We start from the raw sequence: 21,031 nt of genomic DNA on the forward strand, positions 1-21,031 counted from the left end.
ACCCAGCAGGAATTGCAGTTGACTGTGCTAAAATAAATGGATCCATCCACAATTGTATTCTATTTTTATTTTCAGACTAAGTGTTTAATATATGCCACCTACTTGGGAAAACATTCAGGAATATGTCCTTCTTATGAATATACTTTTCAATTACTTTCTTTTTGAGGAGAGATCAAATAGTGATATGAAAGTTTTGAATTAAAAATGATTTCAGTCTAATCTGTGCCTCTCGGAGTAATATTAAAAGTTTCCTATTTTTTACACATTATTCTGATATGAATTCTATAACCATTCAGAAAGCTCAGTAATTTTTTAATAAAAACTCTTAGATTGCATATAAATGTAAAGTTTGAGAAGCTTGAAAGTTGGTGAGAGTTAACTATACAATTAGTTCCCTTCTGAGGTAGGGGTGGAGGATATCTAGTTGAAGTGTGTTGACAGCTCTGTTTTGATATGAGGGCATGGAACTGGTTTTCAGTCTGCAGACACTCAAATGCCAGAATAAGAAGGTTTTATACTGTACATCATTATCATAGTAACTACTTCAACCTTCCATGAAAAGTTCACTTATATTATTAAGAGATCTGTCCTTTGCTCTTTTTGCATGTAGGTATAGGGAAGGAGTGGGATTCCAATATTGCATTGAAACAGTTGCTCTTCATACATATTTTAATCCCTCTTTGTTCACTCTTGTGCCCCCCTCCAAAACTAACTTTGATTTCAAAGCTTTTCCTAGGCTTCCACTAAACATATGGTCCTTGGTCCCTTCTTTAGATCCTTTAAATTTTAAGTTTCAGTCTTCTCCATCTATTTAATACTTTAATTCACATCCTTCCTTATTTTCCCAAAAATGTATAAAAATGTCTCATTTGTTAATGTAATACTTTCTCTCCAGCATTCTCATTAAAGATACGGATTTCTTGTAAGGTCTCAGAAAGGGAACAGGCAACAGATACATGTACCAAGTCACCATTCTGAGCTGTATGCTCACATCTTGTTCAAATACTCATTTCCACTGGCTTTCTTGATGCTACACTTCTGTTTTTCCTATAACTTCTCTGACTTCTCATTATCTTTTGTAGGATTTTTATTTTTTACTCTTCCAAAGCAATTTGGATTATGCAAGATTTGTTCTTCAGTTCATGTCTCTTTATGTCATACTTTTCTCATGGACTTTCTTTACCAGACTTGATGGTTTCATTTACCATTTGTTTTGTGATGACTTGTGTTTATATTTCAACAATATTATTAAAACTATTAATTGTATCTGGAATTTTAAGAAAAATCTACATTCAATATTTTTTTTAAAAAAAATGAGGGTGCTTAGGTGGTTCAGTGAGTTAAGCATCTGCCTCTGGCTCAGGTCATGATCCCAGGCTCCTGGGATTGAGCCCCCACATCCATCTGGCTCTCTGCTCAGTGGGGAGTCTGCTTCTCCCGCTCCCTCTGCCTGCTGCTCCCTCTGCTTGTGCTCTCTCTCTGTGTCAAATAAATAAATAAAATCTTTAAAAAAAAGAAAACCCACATTCAAAGTGTATCAAAATCTTTGATACACTTTGAATGTGTATCAAAGCCTTGCCTAATTTTTCTTGTTATATTCAAAGTTTCACTTATTAAAAACACATCTAGTATAGCACACACATCTAAAAATAGGTTAAAAACCTGTAGCAATATGATATTGAGTGATAATTACAAAATAATAATTTGTAAATAACAATTTACAGTAATAATTTATAAATTTAATTTTCAGCCCTTACAGTTATTCCATGGAAAAGTTTAGAACACTTGTAAAAGTGTAACAGTAAAAGTAGCAGACAAAAGGACATAAATGTAGTGTAGAAGGAAAAAGTAATCCACAAAGGAAACAATAACCCTAGATCATTCACAGAAAGAAGACATGTGAATTTTCAAACTCCTCTTATAAAATTTTAAATAAAACTGTCACTGAATGATAAAATTGCAATTCAGAACAATTTTCCCAACTGTTTCTTTTTAATTTAAATGCTAACCTTAATATAACAGTTCATTTTACTTTTTATTGGCTTTATTAAGTCTTTCATGTAGTACTGCTCAAATGATTTTTTTTTTTAAAGATTTTATTTATTTACTTATCGGGGTGGGGGGAAAGCGAGCACAGGCAGGCAGAATGGCAGGCAGAGGCAGAGGAAGAAGCAGGCTCCCTGCCGAGCAAGGAGCCCGATGCGGGACTCGATCCCAGGACGCCGGGATCATGACCGGAGCCGAAGGCAGCTGCTTAACCAACTGAGCCACCCAGGCGTCCCTCAAGTGATTTTTTAAAATACAAATATTTATCAAAGAAAAAAGCAGTCAACAATGTCAACTGCATCAGTAAATTCAGTTAGTATAAAAATATTAGTTTAATAGACATAGTACTAGATATATATGAAACAGTGTAATGTCCTGTAAAGGCCAAAGGAAAGAGTTAAGAATGGAGGGATTGGTGCTATTAGGTGGAGGGACAGTATAACAATTCTACTGAAATAGTTTGCGAGAAGAAACAGTATGAATCAGATGTAGTTAGATTTAATTTTGTTAGTAGGAAGATGAATGTTATAACATACAGTTTTTGTGACATGCTGGTGATGGGGCAGTCCAGTTTAAGGAAAGCAGAGATGCTTCTTTGGGAAGTTAGCCATCCACAGAAACTTAATAAGACTGAGAGACACTCCTGAAGGCCCATTTGAATCGATCATGAATCAATTGTGGGTGTAATTCTGTCGCAGCTCTCAGATTCTCAAGGCAGTCACAGATTAAGGGCATAGTTGAATTCAACTATGTTGAAGTTTTTCCAAACAATAGCAATAGAAGACAGAGGGGCAAGGAAGTTTAAATAACAATAAAAATTATTTTATATTATTCTTGAAATGTTGGACCATGGAAGACAAAAGATAAAGTTAAGGAAATCATCTGGGCCTGAGTACTGAACTTTTAAAGTACTAGTGAACCCAGTATCTGCTTTTGGATCCTGATTTATATATGCACTACTTTCTCTCATGATGGTCAGTGTAATGTTTAGACCAATGTTGTGAAAATAAGACAGCCCTTGTCAACCTCAGTCACTATCCAAGTGTACATTCTTACATAAATGGATAGTGTTAATGGAAATATTTATTTGCTAGTCAGCAAATTTTTATAATTTTAGGTAAAGATGTTCTAAATTCTTCAGGAATTACTTAGAAGATGCTCAGAAACATTATGGCAATGGTTTATAGAAAATCACCTTAATTATAAGCTTTTAACTAAGTAAATTTTAAAAATCATATCTAGTTTCATTTTTCTTTTCACCCTATGGACATTTTCATATAATCTTGATGTTGACACCATATATTCACAGTCACAGCTTTAACTACAGTGAGGGAATACACAATGATGAATTTTAAATATCTTTCTTTAGCCTAGCATTCTTCTATATATATTAGGCATATATATCTAAATACTTACCACATATTTCCACATGGATTTCCCAAGAAAACTCCATCTCATTATATTAAAAACTGAATTCCTCACATTTACCAAATCCTCAAACCCTTTCTTTATCTATGTTATCTCTTCTTTTGAAGAGAATCTTCACACAGTTCATGAACTGTGTCAAAACTTCCTCCTAGAGTCTTATATTTAATTAATTATTAAATTTTAGTAATTCTACCTCTTCAATATCCCCCATATTTCCTGCTCTCCAATGCAATTACCAGCGTTTTCATTCTGTCCCTCATCATCTCTCAGTGGGCGATTTTCAATAGTTTGAATTGGTTTCCCAATTTCCATTCTTCTTTCCCAGCTATTCCTCCATGGTATTACCTACTATGTGACTTTTGGCAGGTCCCTTCATGTCTCTAATATTGGCTTCTTTATCTCTAAACTATATATTGTATGTGTACTCTTTACCAGATAGGATATATTATATATGTGTACATGTAGATATGTGTCAAATATATAAAATGAGAAACTGTATAGTCAGCAAAAATCCTGTGATGAAACTCAGTGTACGGTGCTGCAGCATATATTCTAAAACTAAGCATATAAAAGAGTAATGTTGAAATAGATTATTTTTTAAGCTTGAAAATCAGTCAGGATTCTAAAGCTCACTCCTTAATCACTTCATGGATTTTTCATTGCATGACAGAGCAAGCTACATATCATATATCAACTGTTAATACAGCACTTGACTTCTTTAATGCAATGCTTAACTGTAAATGTCTGTAACTACAAATGAGGTGTTTAAATTTGAAGATACTTTAGATAGATGGCAATACCTATAATTATAGAATCATAATTTCTGCATGAATTGCACTTAAAATTTAAATTTTCAACTGCTTCTATTATTGGAAAAGTACTAATAACAATTATAACTATACCATGAAGTATTAAAAGCTGAACATTCAGTTTGAAGGTAGCTAACATAAAAAAGTAATGAAAAGTGAACCTATAAAATTCTTGCAATTCATACACATATGTTATATAGAGGCACTAAAGAACAAAGAAAAAACTGAAGGCTTTATTACAATTCATCTTTTCAAAGGCTCCCTCTTTCTTTGGGATTAGGATAATATTACGGTTAATAGTTCTCAACAAAAAATCATCACTTTCCTATGTCAAAACTTTTATTCTAAGGTATACATAATCTCAGACTAAAAACGTAGAATGCTTAAATATGACAATTAAAAAATATTTGTATTAGGCTTACATGTTTAGAAATACATCTTTATTTTTCACAGTTGAGGTGGCTAACCATTTTAATCCAGGACATGCAACTTACCATCATTACGTAGAGTGAGTGGCGTTGGAGGACTAAGTACTCGAGCATTAGTCACTGTGTTTTTCACCAGACAAATATAGCTGCCAACATCTGATGATTGGACTTTAGAAATATACAGATTGCCTGTCTCCTGGGAAATGAACCGCCGGCTGTCCTCCACCACAAAGGAAGGGAACTCATTAAATACCCAGCTATAGATGATCTCTGAAAATACACAAAATTCATTGTTGAAATATACAGATTATTTTACTAACAGTGAAATCTCAAACAGCAAATTATTTACTGTGTTAGATGTATTGCAAGGCGATATATATTTGATCCAGATAGCTATATAATTTAGTATTATATGTTCAAATGACTATTGTTCTTAATAAGAAGATTTTAAATGTTTCTAAAGGCTGTTTAACATTTATCCATCATCCATCCATCCATCCATCCATCCATTCAATTCCAAAGTGTGTTAAATGTCTGTTGGATGATTGGCACTATGATACTACTGAAATGAAAAAGATGAGAGAGATAGTTTCTCATTCTCAAAGATCAACCTAGTGAGAGATTTACCCAAGCCTATCACTCAATATGGAATAAAGAAATGGAGATATGGGGACGCCTGGGTGGCTCAGTTGGTTAAGCGGCTGCCTTCGGCTCAGGTCATGATCCCAGTGTCCTGGGATCGAGTCCAGCATCAGGCTCCTTGCTTGGCGGGGAGCCTGCTTCTCCCTCTGCCTCTGCCTGCCACTCTGTCTGCCTGTGCTTGCTCTCGCTTCTCTCTCTATGACAAATAAATAAATAAATAATCTTAAAAAAAAAAAAAAAAAAGAAATGGAGATATGTACTCTTTTGTAAAGAAAGCATTGGAGAGGGGTACTTAAGCAACCATGCTAAGCAATGAAAACTACCTGAAATAAGAGACACCTACGCTACATTCACTTACTCATTTATGCAAAAATTTTGGTTGAGAATCACAGTAGATCAGGCATTTTTCTGAGTGGGGGATAAAGAAAGTCTGTGGTCTCATGGAGTTTTCATTTTAGTGGGAAGAAACCAGGAACACACAAGTGTATGTCAAGTGGTGATAAGTGCTATGAAGAAAACTAAAGCATGTTAGAGAAAGTGATAGAGGTGAGAAGAACGTGCGAATTTATGTTTCAAAAGTTCTCTCTGACTAGTGGGTAGAGAAAAGACAATGTGAGGACAAAGCAGGCATGCAGAGGAGAAGCGGGAGGAATAATGCCCACTAGTCTAAGACACTATTTTCAAAAAAGCCATGAAAGAAATGATTCGTATTACAGTGGTGATGGTAGTGACAGTATGGTTTCTGGTAAAACTGTGATTGGGGAGTTGACAGGAATTGCTGAGGGATTCATTATGAAATGTGAGAAAAAGAGTACTCAAGGATTTAGGTTTGGGGCCTGATTCACTGAGCACCTAGAAGAATGTATTTGCTTTTACTAAAACGGACAGACTGTAGTCTGTAGCAGTTCTTTGGAGATATGGGTGGAGTAAAACTAGGATTTTAATTTTGGCAAATAAAAATTATTCTTTAAAATTTTTAAAAGATTTTTATTTATTTATTTGACAGAGAGAGATCACAAGCAGGCAGAAAGGCAGGCAGAGAGAGAGGAAGAGAAGTAGGCTCCCTGCTGAGCAGAGAGCCAGATGTGGGGCTCAATCCCAGGACCCTGGGACCATGACCCGAGCTGAAGGCAGAGGCTTAACCCACTGAGCCACCCAGGTGCCCCAAAATTTGGCAAATAAAATTTGATATAATATCTGGTATTAGAGAAATTTATAAGGCAAACGTATCTTTGAATAAAGAGGCCAAGAGAAGGTTCATTCACGCAAGGATTGGATGGTATGAATGGACAACCGCAAACAGTTTTGTGTTATTGGACTAACAATTTCAAGAAAAGGAGTGGTAAGAGAAGAGGTTGGAGAGATTAGAGGCAAATCCAAATTATTAAACAAAGATTAACATGGTGTGTGTATCTTATATTAAGAAGCTTGTGGTCAATCTTATATGTAATATGGTACCACTGGATGTTTTTCAAGAAAGGGTTGATATAGATACATACATTAATAGGTTATTCTGGTGATTCTGCAAAGGTTGGATTTAATTGCAGGAGAGAACAATAAGATGGTATTGCATACTAAAAGTGAAGGCTGAAGAAATCTGAATCAGAACCATGATCATAAAGATGGGAAGAAAGATGTTGGTCCAAGAAATATATCAGAGGTAAGGCAAAGAAAGAGACAAATAGTACTTGTCCAGGAATACCCATATCTTCCTTGAGTGACTGGGAAGAGGATGGTCCAAGAGGTTCAGTGGAAATACACCAAGTCAAACTAGATTAGGGACAAAGATTATTTTTTCATTTTCAGCACATTTTTAAGTTGGAAGTCTGCAAAGCAAATCTGGGTAAGTAATTCTAGCAGCTGACAAATATGTGTTTGAAGTCCAGGAAAGGAAATCTGAGGTAAAGGTTAAACTTAAGAATTGTCAGTATATTGGTATAATTGAATCCAATTAAGAAGGTGAGACAAATCAAGAGGGGTGGTTATAGTGAGGAGATACTCCAGGAAGCACAAACATCTAAATGAATGTAAGAAAGTATTAAATAGGGTAAGAGAGAAGAGACTACTAGAAAGATTACAAGGAAATAAAGAAAATGCAGTGGTATAGGTGCCAATGGTTTACTCTTTCCATAAGATTAAGTAATGTCAAACAAGGAAAAAGTCCCAATAAAATAAAGGGAAATTTTACTTAAGATTGACATTGGGATATCACTGAATGGCAACTTTAATAAATGAATGGGGATCAAAATCAGACTGCAGTTGAGGATTAGAGGCATTGTGTGTAGGTCGGTAGCACTCAAATCTCAGTAAAAAGTAAAGACTTATTTGGCCTTGAGAATATGAGTCAAAGATAGCATTTAAAGCGAGGCTAAATAAAGACACTGAGAAATAATGTAGGCAGTTTAACAGTCTGGAATGTATTGTCTGTGAACAGAAAACAAAAGGTCATGTTTACAAAGTTACTATGAAGTTTTTTTTAATGATTTATTCTACCAGGTAAATTAGGTAAAATTTAAGGGACATTAAATTTTGAGGTGGTCCAACTTCTCTCTCAAGTTAAAGCCTCCATGATTGTCAGTCATTTTTCCTGTGCTTAGACATGATCACTGACATTTTGTTGAGAAAGCTGACTCAGCAGTTTAAGTCACAGATGGATCATATATAAAAATTATATTGGCTGATAGATTTAGGATGAGGACCGAGATCAAGGTAACTGGAAGTGTCAACAATTAAATAGTGACAAATCATTATATACAAGACACTCCTTAGGATATTCCCAGGGACTGGGAAAGGAACTGACTTAAGACTTTACTATGAAAGACACACTTTACATTGTTTTCCAACCCCACCAACCCCATCACCCCACTTCTGTTAGAAGGCAGAATCATGTGAATTAGACCATGGACTTCACAATCACAAAGATCAGAATTTCAGAGACGCCTGTGTGATCTACCGACTATCCATCTTTGGGCAACTTATTCAACTTTTAAAGTTGAATTAAAGTTTTACTCTTCTCATCTATAAAATGGAGGAAATTGTAGGTTAAATGAGGTATTTTGTGTAAGGTTAGTACTACAGAACTAGATGTAGTGAGTTATTATTATTGTTATAATCATCTTCATTATCAAAAGTCTGGGGTTCAAACAGGTAAAGGAAACAGTAGAAAATTAAGACGAATTACATATCAGAGGAAAAATTAAAATTTGTCCAACTCACTCTAAACCTATATTTTATCATTATATTATGCCACTTAAATTATTACATTCTGATTTTTCTGAATCTCTGTTTCACTATCCATAAAATGGGATAGTAAGTTTTACGTTATATGTTGTGCTGAGGACTATGGTAAGCCACTTAAATGAGAGTGTTCAATGTAACTATTCAGTAAGAATAGCTGTTAGGTCAGGATAAATGACCTGGTGTAATGCAGGGTGCGATACAGTGCAGATTCACCTTTAACCTTGTACATTTGGATTTAATTTTTACAAATGTTAAGAGTTTCACCTATAAAACAGAGCTAGAGGCAAAGATCCTGAGAATAACAATAGGATAAAGCTGTCTACCCGACACTTGGTTAGTGCTTAGGGAATCAAGACATTTTTATCGATGTCAAGAATATGAGAGAACATTTGTCATGTTTAAAAAAATGAAATTGCTTCAATACAAAGGTAGGTTGTATTATTACTCTACATTTCAGTTATCTTTGTCGAACAAAACAAAGTAGTAATTCCCCTTTTTTCAAAAAAATTATGAGACATGTATTTTCATTAGTTTATTATTTAGAGTCAGAAGCAGCAGAGTTCTGCTTCAACATTATAATATGTCACCAAGACAAGATAAAATTTTATATGCATATAACTCAAAACACCTTTAGCAAAATAAAAGATAAAGAAAAGACTATTTGTAATAGAAACAGTAGTAAATTGTCATTTTCTCATGATCTGTAACTCAAATGAATCTGAGTAAGTGAATTCCAAGTCATAGAGTTCAAGCGATTACGCCACGTTGGTGACAGTAAGCTATTTTTACTTTCTCTGTGGAATGCTTCACACAGCAGCAGACTTTTTGTTTTTAAATCCCAAGAACCCTGTGTCTAGATATAAAGGTCATTGCTAACTCTTTTCAAAAGGCAACCTGAATTTCTTGCTTTGCTAAGGGCTTTTTAAATTATTTTTATTGAGTTGTAAACTCCATCAGGTCAGGGACCAGCATTTATTTACCAGTATGCTTGTCAGTGGCACAAGTTCAACCTAGGCTTGGAACTTTGCATTAAAAAGCATTCACTCTAGACTTTTCACAATTCACTGTCAAGCCCAGAGATCCCAGCTCTTAATCAACAACAGAATATATGTACTCTAGAATTTTGCTCGGGAAGATCATCTCAATGTGCTTATCAAGAGTTTACCATAAAGAAAAGACATGCATGGAGAATTACTGGAGGACTGTATGAGCCATCCATTAGACATAACCAAGGTAATTTAAATTCATTTTCATTAAATCAAAATATTAGACCACCTAGTAATAATAATAACAACAGTGAAGGTCAGTTTTGTAGAAATGGAATCTGAGAAGGAGATTACTGGAATGTAATTTATTGATGAGTTGTTCCCAGGAGAAGGAATTAAGAAAGGCAGGAAACAGTAAGGCAGAAAAATCAGCTAAGCAAAGATGTGGTTCCTGCCAGAGATTAGTTTAAGACTAATCCTACCTGTGACTCTGGAACACAAATTTAACTGCAGAATTGGTGAGTACTGCAGTGGAAGGTAAAAAGATTCAGCCTTTTGGATATTGGTTGCTAACTGAGGAAGGTGAGGTGCCATAAGGGCAAGGAGATAATTCCCTGGATAAGGGAAATTCTCTGGAGAATGGGTAGCTGCTGGATAGGCATATTAAGCAGGTTAAGGAGATCTGGGTTCGGCACCAATAGCATCCAGTAAACTTCTATAACACTTAGTATGTACCAGAAAGTGTGCTCTATGTATATTAATTTATGTAATCCTTACAAGGATAGGTAACTCAGTTTTATGATGAGCAATCTAAGATACAGAAATCAAAATTTGACTAAGAATTCTTATTAAACATCAATTTTTATTTGAATAAAAAAGGAAAACATGGTTAATAGGGGTTTCAAGTACTTATTAGGTTGAACTATATATGATATGGGGTCTAATTTCGCAAATTAAAACCTTGATGCTTGACAGTAACAAAGCAGTACTTAAATTCCATTTACCAGACAAAAGCAGGTTTCTAGATATTCTTATTGAGTCACAACCTAATTATATTGTCAGAGAGCCACACCAGTCTCCACTATGTAACATGGGAAGAATGTATCTTGCTGGCACAGAAACCTGCTGTAAAATAGCAGCAGAGCGTGCCTAAAATGCAGATGTCCATGGGGGTAAAAGCAATATTACTGCATGACTACAAACATGGATCTCCTCTAACATTGAGATTTATAGAATTTTCCAAATATTTAGCCTCCCAAAAGTCCTGTATTTTATAATTTTTATATTAACCAGTATTTTCTAGAATCAAGAGGAGTCCACAAGATGGCAGTGCTTGATGAGTAGATAGCATTAATCTTGGGTAATATTCCAAAGGGAGAAAAATGGAAACCTTGATTTAAAAAAAAAAAAAGTTTTCTCATTTTTCTGTGCTATTCAGTAAAATATGATCTTCTATCCAAAAGGTATTTGTCATTTTCACACAAGTAAAATAATTACATTTTAATTTAGTTCTATGTATTGAAAGGAAAAGAAAATTCATAAGGTAAGTATTCAAAACACTCAATATTTTTTACTGATGGTGAATTTTTAAGATATCTTTACCTCTTTTAATTTAATGCTATGCAAATTTTATGGTGCAAATTTGAAGACTTATTGCAGCATAAATATTAACGGAAACAAATATGAGTTTTATGATTTATCCCCCTTCTAGTAAGTAAATCACAGAGGACAAAACCCTGTAGAGTTGCGATTTGCCTAAATTTTGCATGTTAAATGTGGAAATTTGGTTGCTTTTAAGTTACATTTATCATATAGGTGAAGTAGAGAATCTTCAGGTATGATAAACTATTGTAACAAGATTCTCTCCCACTCAAATTCTTATGCTCAATGTAATTTTTCATAAATGTTCTTTGTGCTTTTATGGCTTAACTAATACTCATTAATCCTTCATGCAAATATTTAATGAATGTAATTTATTTGTCACATTTTCATGCACCGTATAGAAATAGTGGATATTGTCTATTTATCAAAAGACACTGAAATGGTTTATTTTCTGCTTTGGAGGTTTGTCCCTATGGCTCACCTGTTTCAGAAAAAAAAAAAATCCTAATCATAAAATACATATTTATCTCTGTTGAGATATAATCACTGTAATAAATCTTCAAATTTCCATTTGTATGAATTCATGTAGCATGAAACTTTTGGCTAGACTTTTTTTAGTTGATTTCTTTGAAAAAATAAAAATGTTGGTATGATTTATACTAACAATATAAATGGTACAAGAACAATTTGAAATGTATGCTCTTTATAATTTTATAAGGGATCTCCTACAAAAATCAGGTGGTTTTGAGTTTCATAATTATATTTATATATATTTACATTTATAATTATCTTAGCCTCCATGTAGTTAATCTCTTCAAATTAATCTGCCTGTGAACTAGATGTTATGATAAAGTCCAATTTGAATAATAGGGTTTTTTGAAAAATTCAAGAACACATTTTAAAATAGGAATATGCCCAATTGCTTCTCGGTCTTTTGGCTAAGATCAAGTGTAAAATAGGAATATGCCTTTTAAAATTAATATCATTAAAATAATTAATTGTGATAATTATTGTGAGTCTATTATTCATGTTAGGTACAAGTGTTAGATATTCAGGCATGCATATCCTTTGGGCATAAAAGATTAGAATGGGGAAAATATGTTGGTTATCCCTGATTTAATTACTTTCCCATATTTCCCCTTTTCTGTTTTACTTATTTGCCCAGAAGTTTTCAGTTTTGTAAACTGGCTTTTCTTTGGTCAGTGCCCTACCATCTTAAAGTTTAACAATTCTAATTCCTGGATACAGAGGGATTTATTTCTTAAAAACTCAACTTGTTCAGACTTCTTTGTTTAGTATGGATTACTTAGATATTTTCCACAAGTGTGGGTTTTATTATTATTTTTTCCTTGTAAATCTATTTCTAGTTTGTTGGTTAATTAACTCTGGCGATAAATTCAGTGATATTTTCCAAAATGATAAGACTAGTAGAACTATAATAGCTGAAATAAAAACACTATAATTTCAACAAACAGCTGAACCCATAGGGGAAGATCCTGTGGCTGGAGATTGTTGCAGCCACCAATGCCTGGTCAGGGGACTGAGTGGAACAATTACCATCAAAATGTAAGGCAAACACCAAATTAAAAATCTTTCCCTCGTGCTTGGCACAGACCATCATGAAGTCTCGATTAAAAGAAGCACAGACAGGTTGAAACCTCCTGAAGAAAATGTCTGATGCCTTAGCTCTTTGTTTTCAACAGATCCTAAAGAAGATAATAGGGACTAAAGTGCTGATGGGTGAAGTGATGAAGAAGCTTCCTTTATTCTTGCTGACACCAAGTTCATAACAGGGGACATCAACACCACAGTTATCCAAAATGTAAATAAATCACATGTGAAGATTCTAGATAAGAAAGATAATGTATCAGGTGTTATTTTGCCAGTATTTGAACATTACTGTGAAGGAACTGACAGTTATAAACCAGCTGGTTTAGCTAGAGGTGGGGAACAATTGGCTAAATTAAAGAGAAATTATGTCAAAGCAGTGGAATTACTGATGGAAATATTTTCCCTTCAAACTTCCTTTGTTACTTTGGATGAAGCTATTAAGATAACCAACAAATGTGTAAATGATACTTCATATACCATTGTCCCTGGAATTGAACATACCCGTGCTTATATCATCAGAAAGCTGGATGAGAGAGAGCCAGAAGAGTTCTATTGGTTAAAGAAAATAAAGAAGGAAAAGATTCTCCAGGAAAATTGGAGAAGGACTTGGAGCAATATAGGGCAGCTGGAGAGGTGATGGAGCCTGTTAATCTTTTGACTGAAGAGAAGAATGAAGATCTGCTGGAATAATTTTTCCTGGTCTGGTTCTATCATAAGCCCTAATATGGCACCATTTTAATTCACAATGTGTAGGTTTGGTATATGTAGCTATTTAGTTTTTGGTCCAAGAATTTCAATGGTGGTAAAATTTCCCTGGGTATTAGTCATAAGACTACCATTGCAAAATCATCTTCAGCAACCATTTATCAGGATGACATTTGTAGACACTTCCCAGGACCTTGCAGAATTTATTCTGCAGAAGTGGTACCCTACTCCATTTTCATCTGTTACAAGTAATCTGCTTACCAAGCATATTTGGAAATTCTTAGGAAACAGCAGTGGTCTCAGGCCAAATGTCCCTGCAGCACCATTTTTCCTACCTGCTCAAACACCTTGGCACTGTCATCTGAGATTGTTGCACCATCCTTGTGTTACCATGGTACTTCTCTTAAGTTTTATGAAACCTTCACTATTTTTTCTTGTATGACAGGTTTTTGTTCTATCTATAATGGGAGTTCTGCCAATTTTAATGTGACAATGTATAAACAATAAAATGAGTTAAAAAATGGAAAAAAACCTATAATTTCCTTGCAACCCAAGACAGTTAAAAAATTTAGTTTTAGATCAAATTCCAAGAATAAAAACGAGTTGTTTTGTGGAAACTGCTGATTTAGGAAGTTACTGTTAAAAGTAAAACTAAGAGAGTGATTTATGAGGATCACCAGAAGACACTTGTGACTGCACACAAACTGCTTAAATGGAACTCAAGAAATATCTTCAATAAAATATGAGAAAACCAAATCCAACAATACATTTAAAAAAATCATTCACGATCAAGTGTGACTTATTCCTGAGTTGGAAGTTTAGCTCAATATTCACAAATCCATCAATGTGATACACCACATTTATCAAGAAAGTACAAGAACCATATGATCCTCTGAATAGAGGCAGAAAAAGCATTTGGTAAAGTACAACATCCACTCATGATAAAAACCTTCAACAAAGTAGGTTTAAGAGGGAACATTTCTCAATAAAATGAAGGTCACTTATTAAAAACCCACAGCTAATATCATGCTCAATGGAGAAAAACTGAAAGCTTTTCCTCTGTGGTCAGGAAAAAGACAGGAATGTCCACTCTCACCACTGTTATTTAGCATAGTACTGGAAGTCCTAGCTACAATAGTCAGACAACAAAAAGATATAAAAAACATTCAAATCAGCGAGGAAGAAATCAGACTCCCACTATGTGACATGATACTTTATATAGAAAACTCCAAAGACTCCACCAAAAAACTGCTAGAACTGATACAAATTCAGTAAAGTCACAGGATATAAATTTAATGTTCAGAAATCTGTTGCAATAATGAAGTAGCAGAAAGAGAAATCAAAGAATCACTCCTAGTTATAATTGCACCAGAGCCATAAGATACTTAGAAATAAAACCTAACCAAAGAGATGAAAGACCTGTACTTTGAAAACTGTAAAACACTGATTAAAAAAATTGAAAAGGACACAAAAATGGAAAACATCCCACACTCATGGATTGGGGGAACAAATATTGTTAAAATGTGTATGCAGCCAAAGAAGTCTATATATTTAAAGCAATCCTCATCAAAATATCAACAGTATTTTTCATACAGATAGAACAATCCTAAAATTTGTATGGAACCACAGAAGATCCTGAATAGCCAAAGCAATTTTCACAAAGAAAAGCAAAGCTAGAGGAATCACAATTATAGACTTCAAGTTATATTGCAAAGCTATGGTGAGCAAAACATTATGGCACTGGCACAAAAATAGACACATGGGTCTATAAAACAGAATAGAAAACACAGAAATAGACCCACAACTTTATGGTAAAGTAATCTCTGAAAAAGCAGGAAGGAATATCCAGTGGGAAAGAGACAGTCTTTTCAAAAATGGCACTGGGAAAATTGGACAGCAACATGCAAAAGAATGAAACTGGACCACTCTTACACCATATGCAAAAATAAATTCTAAATGAATTAAAGATCTAAATGTGAGGCAGGAGACAATTAAAATTCTAGAGAAGAACACAGACAGTAATTTCTCCGATATTGACTATAGCAACATTTTTCTAGATATGTCTCCAGAGGCAAGGAAAATGAAACCAAAAATAAACTATTGGGATTCCATCAAGATAAAGGGCTTCTGCACAGTGAAGGAAACAGTCAACAAAACTAAAAGACATCCTATGGAATGAAGAAGATATTTGCAAATGACGTATCTGTTGAAAGGTTAGTACCCAAAATATATAAAGAACTTATAAAATTCAACAGCCCAGGGGCGCCTGGGTGGCTCAGTGGGTTAAGCCGCTGCCTTCGGCTCAGGTCATGATCCCAGGGTCCTGGGATTGAGTCCCGCATCGGGCTCTCTGCTCAGCAGGGAGCCTGCTTCCTCCTCTCTCTCTGCCTGCCTCTCTGCCTACTTGTGATCTCTCTCTGTCAAATAAATAAATAAAATCTAAAAAAAAAAAAAACTTCAACAGCCCAAAACAAATAATCCAATTAAAAATGGGCAGAAGACATGAACAGACATTTTTTCAAAGACATACAGCTGGCTAAAGGACACAGGAAAAGATGCTCAACATTCTTCATTATCAGGGAAAAGCAAAGCAACACTTGTCAGAATGGTTAGAATAAAAAATACAAGAAACAATAGGTGCTGGTGAAAATGTGGAGAAAACAGAATGGTCTTGTACTGTTGCTGGGAATGCAAAATGTCACAGGCATTGTGGAAAACAGTACTGAGATTTCTCAAGAAGTTAAAAATAGAACTACTCTATGACCCAACAATTGAACTACTATGTATTTACCCAAATAATATGAAACCACTAATTCAAAGGAATATATGTATCCCAATGTTTATAGCAGCATTATCTACAACAGCCAAATTATGGAAACAACCCATATAGCATCCATTTACTGATGACTGGATAAAATAGAAATGGTGTGTGTGTGTGTGTTTGTGTGTGTGTACACACGCATGCATGATGGGATATTACTCAGCCATTAAAAAGAATGAAATCTTGGCATTTGCAAAAACATGGATGGAGCTAGAGGGTATAATTCTAAGTGAAATAAATCAGTCAAAGAAAGACAGATATCATCTGATTTCACTCATATATAGAATTTAAAAACTAAAACAAATGAGCAAAGGGAAAAAAGAGTAATCAAGAAACAGACTTTAAAATACAGAGAACAAAGTGATGGTTATGGAATGGGGAATGGGTAAAATAGGTGACGGGAATTAAAGAGTGCACTCGTTCTTATGAGCACAGGTGTTGTATGGAAGTGTTGAATCACTATACTGTTGAATCAATATACACTGTATGTTAACTGGAATTTAAATTAAAAAACAACAACAACAACAAAAGAAATACCAAGATACATCAAGTAGAAAATGGGCAGAGAAGGAAGATTGATTTTTTTTTTTAATTCAAGTACTCAATTCTTATTTTTAGTGGAAGGAAAAGTTTATAATATCAGTAGTACTAATACTGATCATAGCAGAATAAATGAGATATGTTAGTAAGTACCCAGCTTCCTATTTTAACTGAGACTTCTGTGCAAGAACTAAGCCACGTGAGACTCAATTCAGTGAGCACATGTCAGGTAATGTGACACCATAGAAAGTCATGGACTTCATACCATGCAAAAATGTGTTTGAATATTTTCACCATCACCTAAACAGCTGTGTGGTATTCGCTAATTACCTAACTTCTTCAGCTCTGTTTATTCATCTATAAAATAATTATAATACTTAGCTTAGAAAATTTTGGAAAGTTCATAAAAAGTGCTAAGATAATTTTAGTAATATAGAAGTATTCATAAGTGCTTATTTTTACATAAAATGTAATATATATGTGTGTGTGTGTGTGTGTAAGGTGTAATTTTATGTTTACCCTCTTTGCAGAATAAATCTGGCAGTCACTCTAAAAATTTTATAAAACACTTAATCTTACTTAAAAATATATTTATGCAAAAAATGGGGTTTGACTTTGCATACCAATGATATACCTATATACTATTCTTGTTCCAATTTATCATGCAAGATATAGATTATGTAGAATTAAAATATCTATTTATTTTATACCCTATGTTGTTCTGTAATATTCCCATCTCACACTAAACTGGAGTTTAAGAGTAGTTTTACTCTATTTATGTCATATGCCTACCAATAGATTTTAAATGACTCTCTTGAATGACAGTACAGACAAAAGGTTGATATCCAGGATCTATAATGAACTCCTCAAACTCAACGCACACAAAACAGACAATCATATCAAAAAATGGGCAGAAGATATAGACAGACACTTCTCCAATACATACATACAAATAGCTATCAGACACATGAAAAAATGTTCATCATCACTAGACATCAGGGAGATTCAAATTAAAACCACATTGAGATATCACCTTACACCAGTTAGAATGGCCAAAATTAGCAAGACAGGAAACAACATATGTTGGAGAGGATGTGGAGAAAGGGGAACCCTCTTACACTGTTGGTGGGAATGCAAGTTGGTGCAGCCTCTTTGGAGAACAGTGTGGAGATTCCTCAAGAAATTAAAAATAGAACTTCCCTATGACCCTACTATTGCACTCCTGGGTATTTACCCCAAAGATACAGATGTCGTGAAAAGAAGGGCCATCTGTAACCCAATGTTTATAGCAGCAATGGCCATGGTTGCCAAACTGTGGAAAGAACCAAGATGCCCTTCAATGGACAAGTGGATGAGGAAGATGTGGTCCATATACACTATGGAGTATTATGCCTCCATCAGAAAGGATGAATACCCAACTTTTGTAGCAACATGGACAGGACTGGAAGAGATTATGCTGAGTGAAATCAGTCAAGCAGAGAGAGTCAATTATCATATGGTTTCACTTATTTGTGGAGCATAACAAATAGCATGGAGGACATGGGGAGTTAGAGAGGAGAAGAGAGTTGGGGGAAATTGGAAAGGGAGGTGAACCATGAGAGACTATGGACTCTGAAAAACAATCTGAGGGTTTTGAAGGGGAAGGGGGTGGGAGGTCGGGGTACCAGGTGGTGGGTATTATAGAGGGCACGGATTGGATGGAGCACTGGGTGTGGTGCAAAAATAATGAATATGCTGAAAATAAAAAATAAATGAAAAAAAAAGACTTTTTCACGAGATTTCAAATCTATTAGTCTGTTCTACTACTATACCTCAACCCATCTGTTCCTTAACCATCCTATATTGTCTGTAACTTTTCACAATCATCAAAGTTTCATCTTAGGGTGATTGTTAAATTGATATGTCTCTTATAATGTTATTTCCCTAGACTAGAATTTATTCTCAACTTCCTTCGGCCTAGTTACATCCTAGACACAGCCAAGTGCAGGTATCATTTTCTTGAAGAAGACTTCAGGAGTCATTTTAATTTACAACTAACTCTCCTTTTCTGGAATTCTATAGACATATCACTAACTTGTGTCTTGATTTACTTTGAACAGTGAAATTTGCACTATTTTGCCCAGCAAGATTATTAGTTGTTCCCCCTTTCACTTGCAGAAATGTTCCAGTTTGATTATAAAATAAATTATATGGTCTCCCTACTCTTTAATTATAATCCATAAAACACATTCCTCCTGTATCAGTGCTGGCTAAGTTCTCTCATTGTTTTCTGTTCTATGTGTATATATCATCTTCTCTGCCAGATTATATATTCATCTAAAGTGGGGCTATGTCATATGCTTACTGTACAAACATGGCATCTATTTAAGAAATACAATTATTTAAATTAATTTATATTTAGAAACTTTAAGAAGTATGTCATATTTCCATTAAATATCGTTGGGGATATCTGAAATTGCCCCAAAGTGTTATCTCGTACCATTGGTCTAGTAATCTGAAATAGTTTCCAACTCACTACAGTGCCTAGCAAGTAGTTTATAAATCTCTTTCTGATGATGAATGCAGTGTTTTGTTAATTCATCACTAGTGATATCAGATGTTTTCTTATATTATTTCTTTAACCTTTGGTAATAGAGTTTTATAAATTCTATAAGGCCCTTCATGAATTTGCCCTTGCTATCTCTTCAACCTTAGCACCATCTTTCCTTTCTTCAATCCATCCTAACCACACTGGCCTTGATGTCAGTTTTCAACTTAACATATGAGAGCTGTTTTTTTACTTTAAGTCTGAAACATTCTTCTCCCAGATACTTGTGTACTCACTAGTTCTTTCATGTCTCTCTCCAAATGACTCCCTTTGGCAGTCATCCCTGACCAGCTTACCTAAATCGGTTCTATCAAATAATTTATCTTTGTCTTTCTCTCTGTGTCGCTCCATCTCCATCTCTATATTTTATTTGTTGTCTCTGCACCACAATGTGAGTTTTCGTCGGACAGGAACCTTACCTACTTTGTTCACCACCATACCGTTCAGTATTGTGAAAAGTGACTGGCACACAATTAATTAATTGTTGAGTGAATAGAGAATGGATGCAGTAGTGAAAATGTTTCCTACTATGTATCATAACATAAATCTTTTGGAAATTAAGATATTGAGTACAGTTTTGACCTTCATAAAGTAATAAATAAAATAATCAAGTGATTTATGAGGATGTTTTCTTAGAAGCCTTGGGAATATATGTATTTTAGATAGATAATAGATGGATAGATAGAAGATAGATAATGTGATAAGGACATGAAACCACAAATATTAATATTCTAGTCTGTTGGCTGGATTTTATAGTGCCAATTCATTTGGTATAAAGTAAATAGAATTTATAGAAGTAACAATATAAATATTAGTTGTTTTCACAAATGTTGGAAGTGGGAGAGGAAATGAAAGAAACAATTTAAATGATGAATTAGGAGAACCTGTAAGAACAGTCCTATTTCTTGTGTTTATTTTACTGGAAACTATTGATTCAAAGTTTGTGGTGAATGCTTGCTAATAAAAACCATGTCATCCTTGTTTTTTTATTAGTTCTTTTGCTGTCAGACCACCATTTTGGGATTTTGCATCTTTATACAGTTTCTGTCTTATTACTTTTAACTTAGCCTGAACTTTTATTTTAATTAAAAAGAAATGCTGTTGAAATGAATACTTAATCTACCTGGGGAAAAGAGCACATACTTTCCAGTGGTGGATCTTTACTATAGAATGGCAACAATACATTGATTTCATTAACTCTCTGATGAAATCCTCAGACAAGACTAACACGGTTTTAAAACACAGCATGATAATTTGCATTGGCAAGTACTCTCCAACACCAATATTTCCACCAATGATTGTATCAGGGAAAAAAAAGAAAGTGTGTATGTGGAAGGTGACCAAGGGGATCTTAATAGTGTTGGCATTGTTGTAATACTATGCCTAAATAAATACTATATGATTAGATGATGTAATAGTATTTTTATGAGAACACTAGGGTGCTGTCCTTTATGGGGCCATTCCAAATTTAATAACTTTGAAATCCCATACTCTTCTTTGTTCATCTCCTATAACTTTTCTTTCCTTTTTTTCTATTAAATAGTAGTTCATTAATTTATTCAGTATCTTTATTTCTGAGAGTACTC

At 34.3% G+C, this 21,031-nt stretch overlaps 1 protein-coding gene and 1 pseudogene across 2 annotated transcripts in view; one reads left to right on the forward strand and one right to left on the reverse strand.

The window, feature by feature from the left end:
• The window catches only part of CNTN5 (contactin 5), a 1,378,465-nt gene that overhangs the window by 382,038 nt on the left and 975,396 nt on the right, over positions 1-21,031 (reverse strand). For both annotated transcript variants that reach the window (XM_044258257.1, XM_044258256.1), the window contains one exon: positions 4,778-4,981. In XM_044258257.1, coding sequence (XP_044114192.1) covers positions 4,778-4,981 — 204 coding nt within the window. The remainder of the gene's footprint in view (positions 1-4,777; positions 4,982-21,031) is intronic.
• LOC122914629 lies at positions 10,022-13,482 on the forward strand (annotated as a pseudogene).

The sequence above is a fragment of the Neovison vison genome, chromosome 7, assembly GCF_020171115.1.
Source record: "Neovison vison isolate M4711 chromosome 7, ASM_NN_V1, whole genome shotgun sequence".
In the NCBI taxonomy this organism is placed as follows: Eukaryota; Metazoa; Chordata; class Mammalia; order Carnivora; family Mustelidae; genus Neogale; species Neogale vison.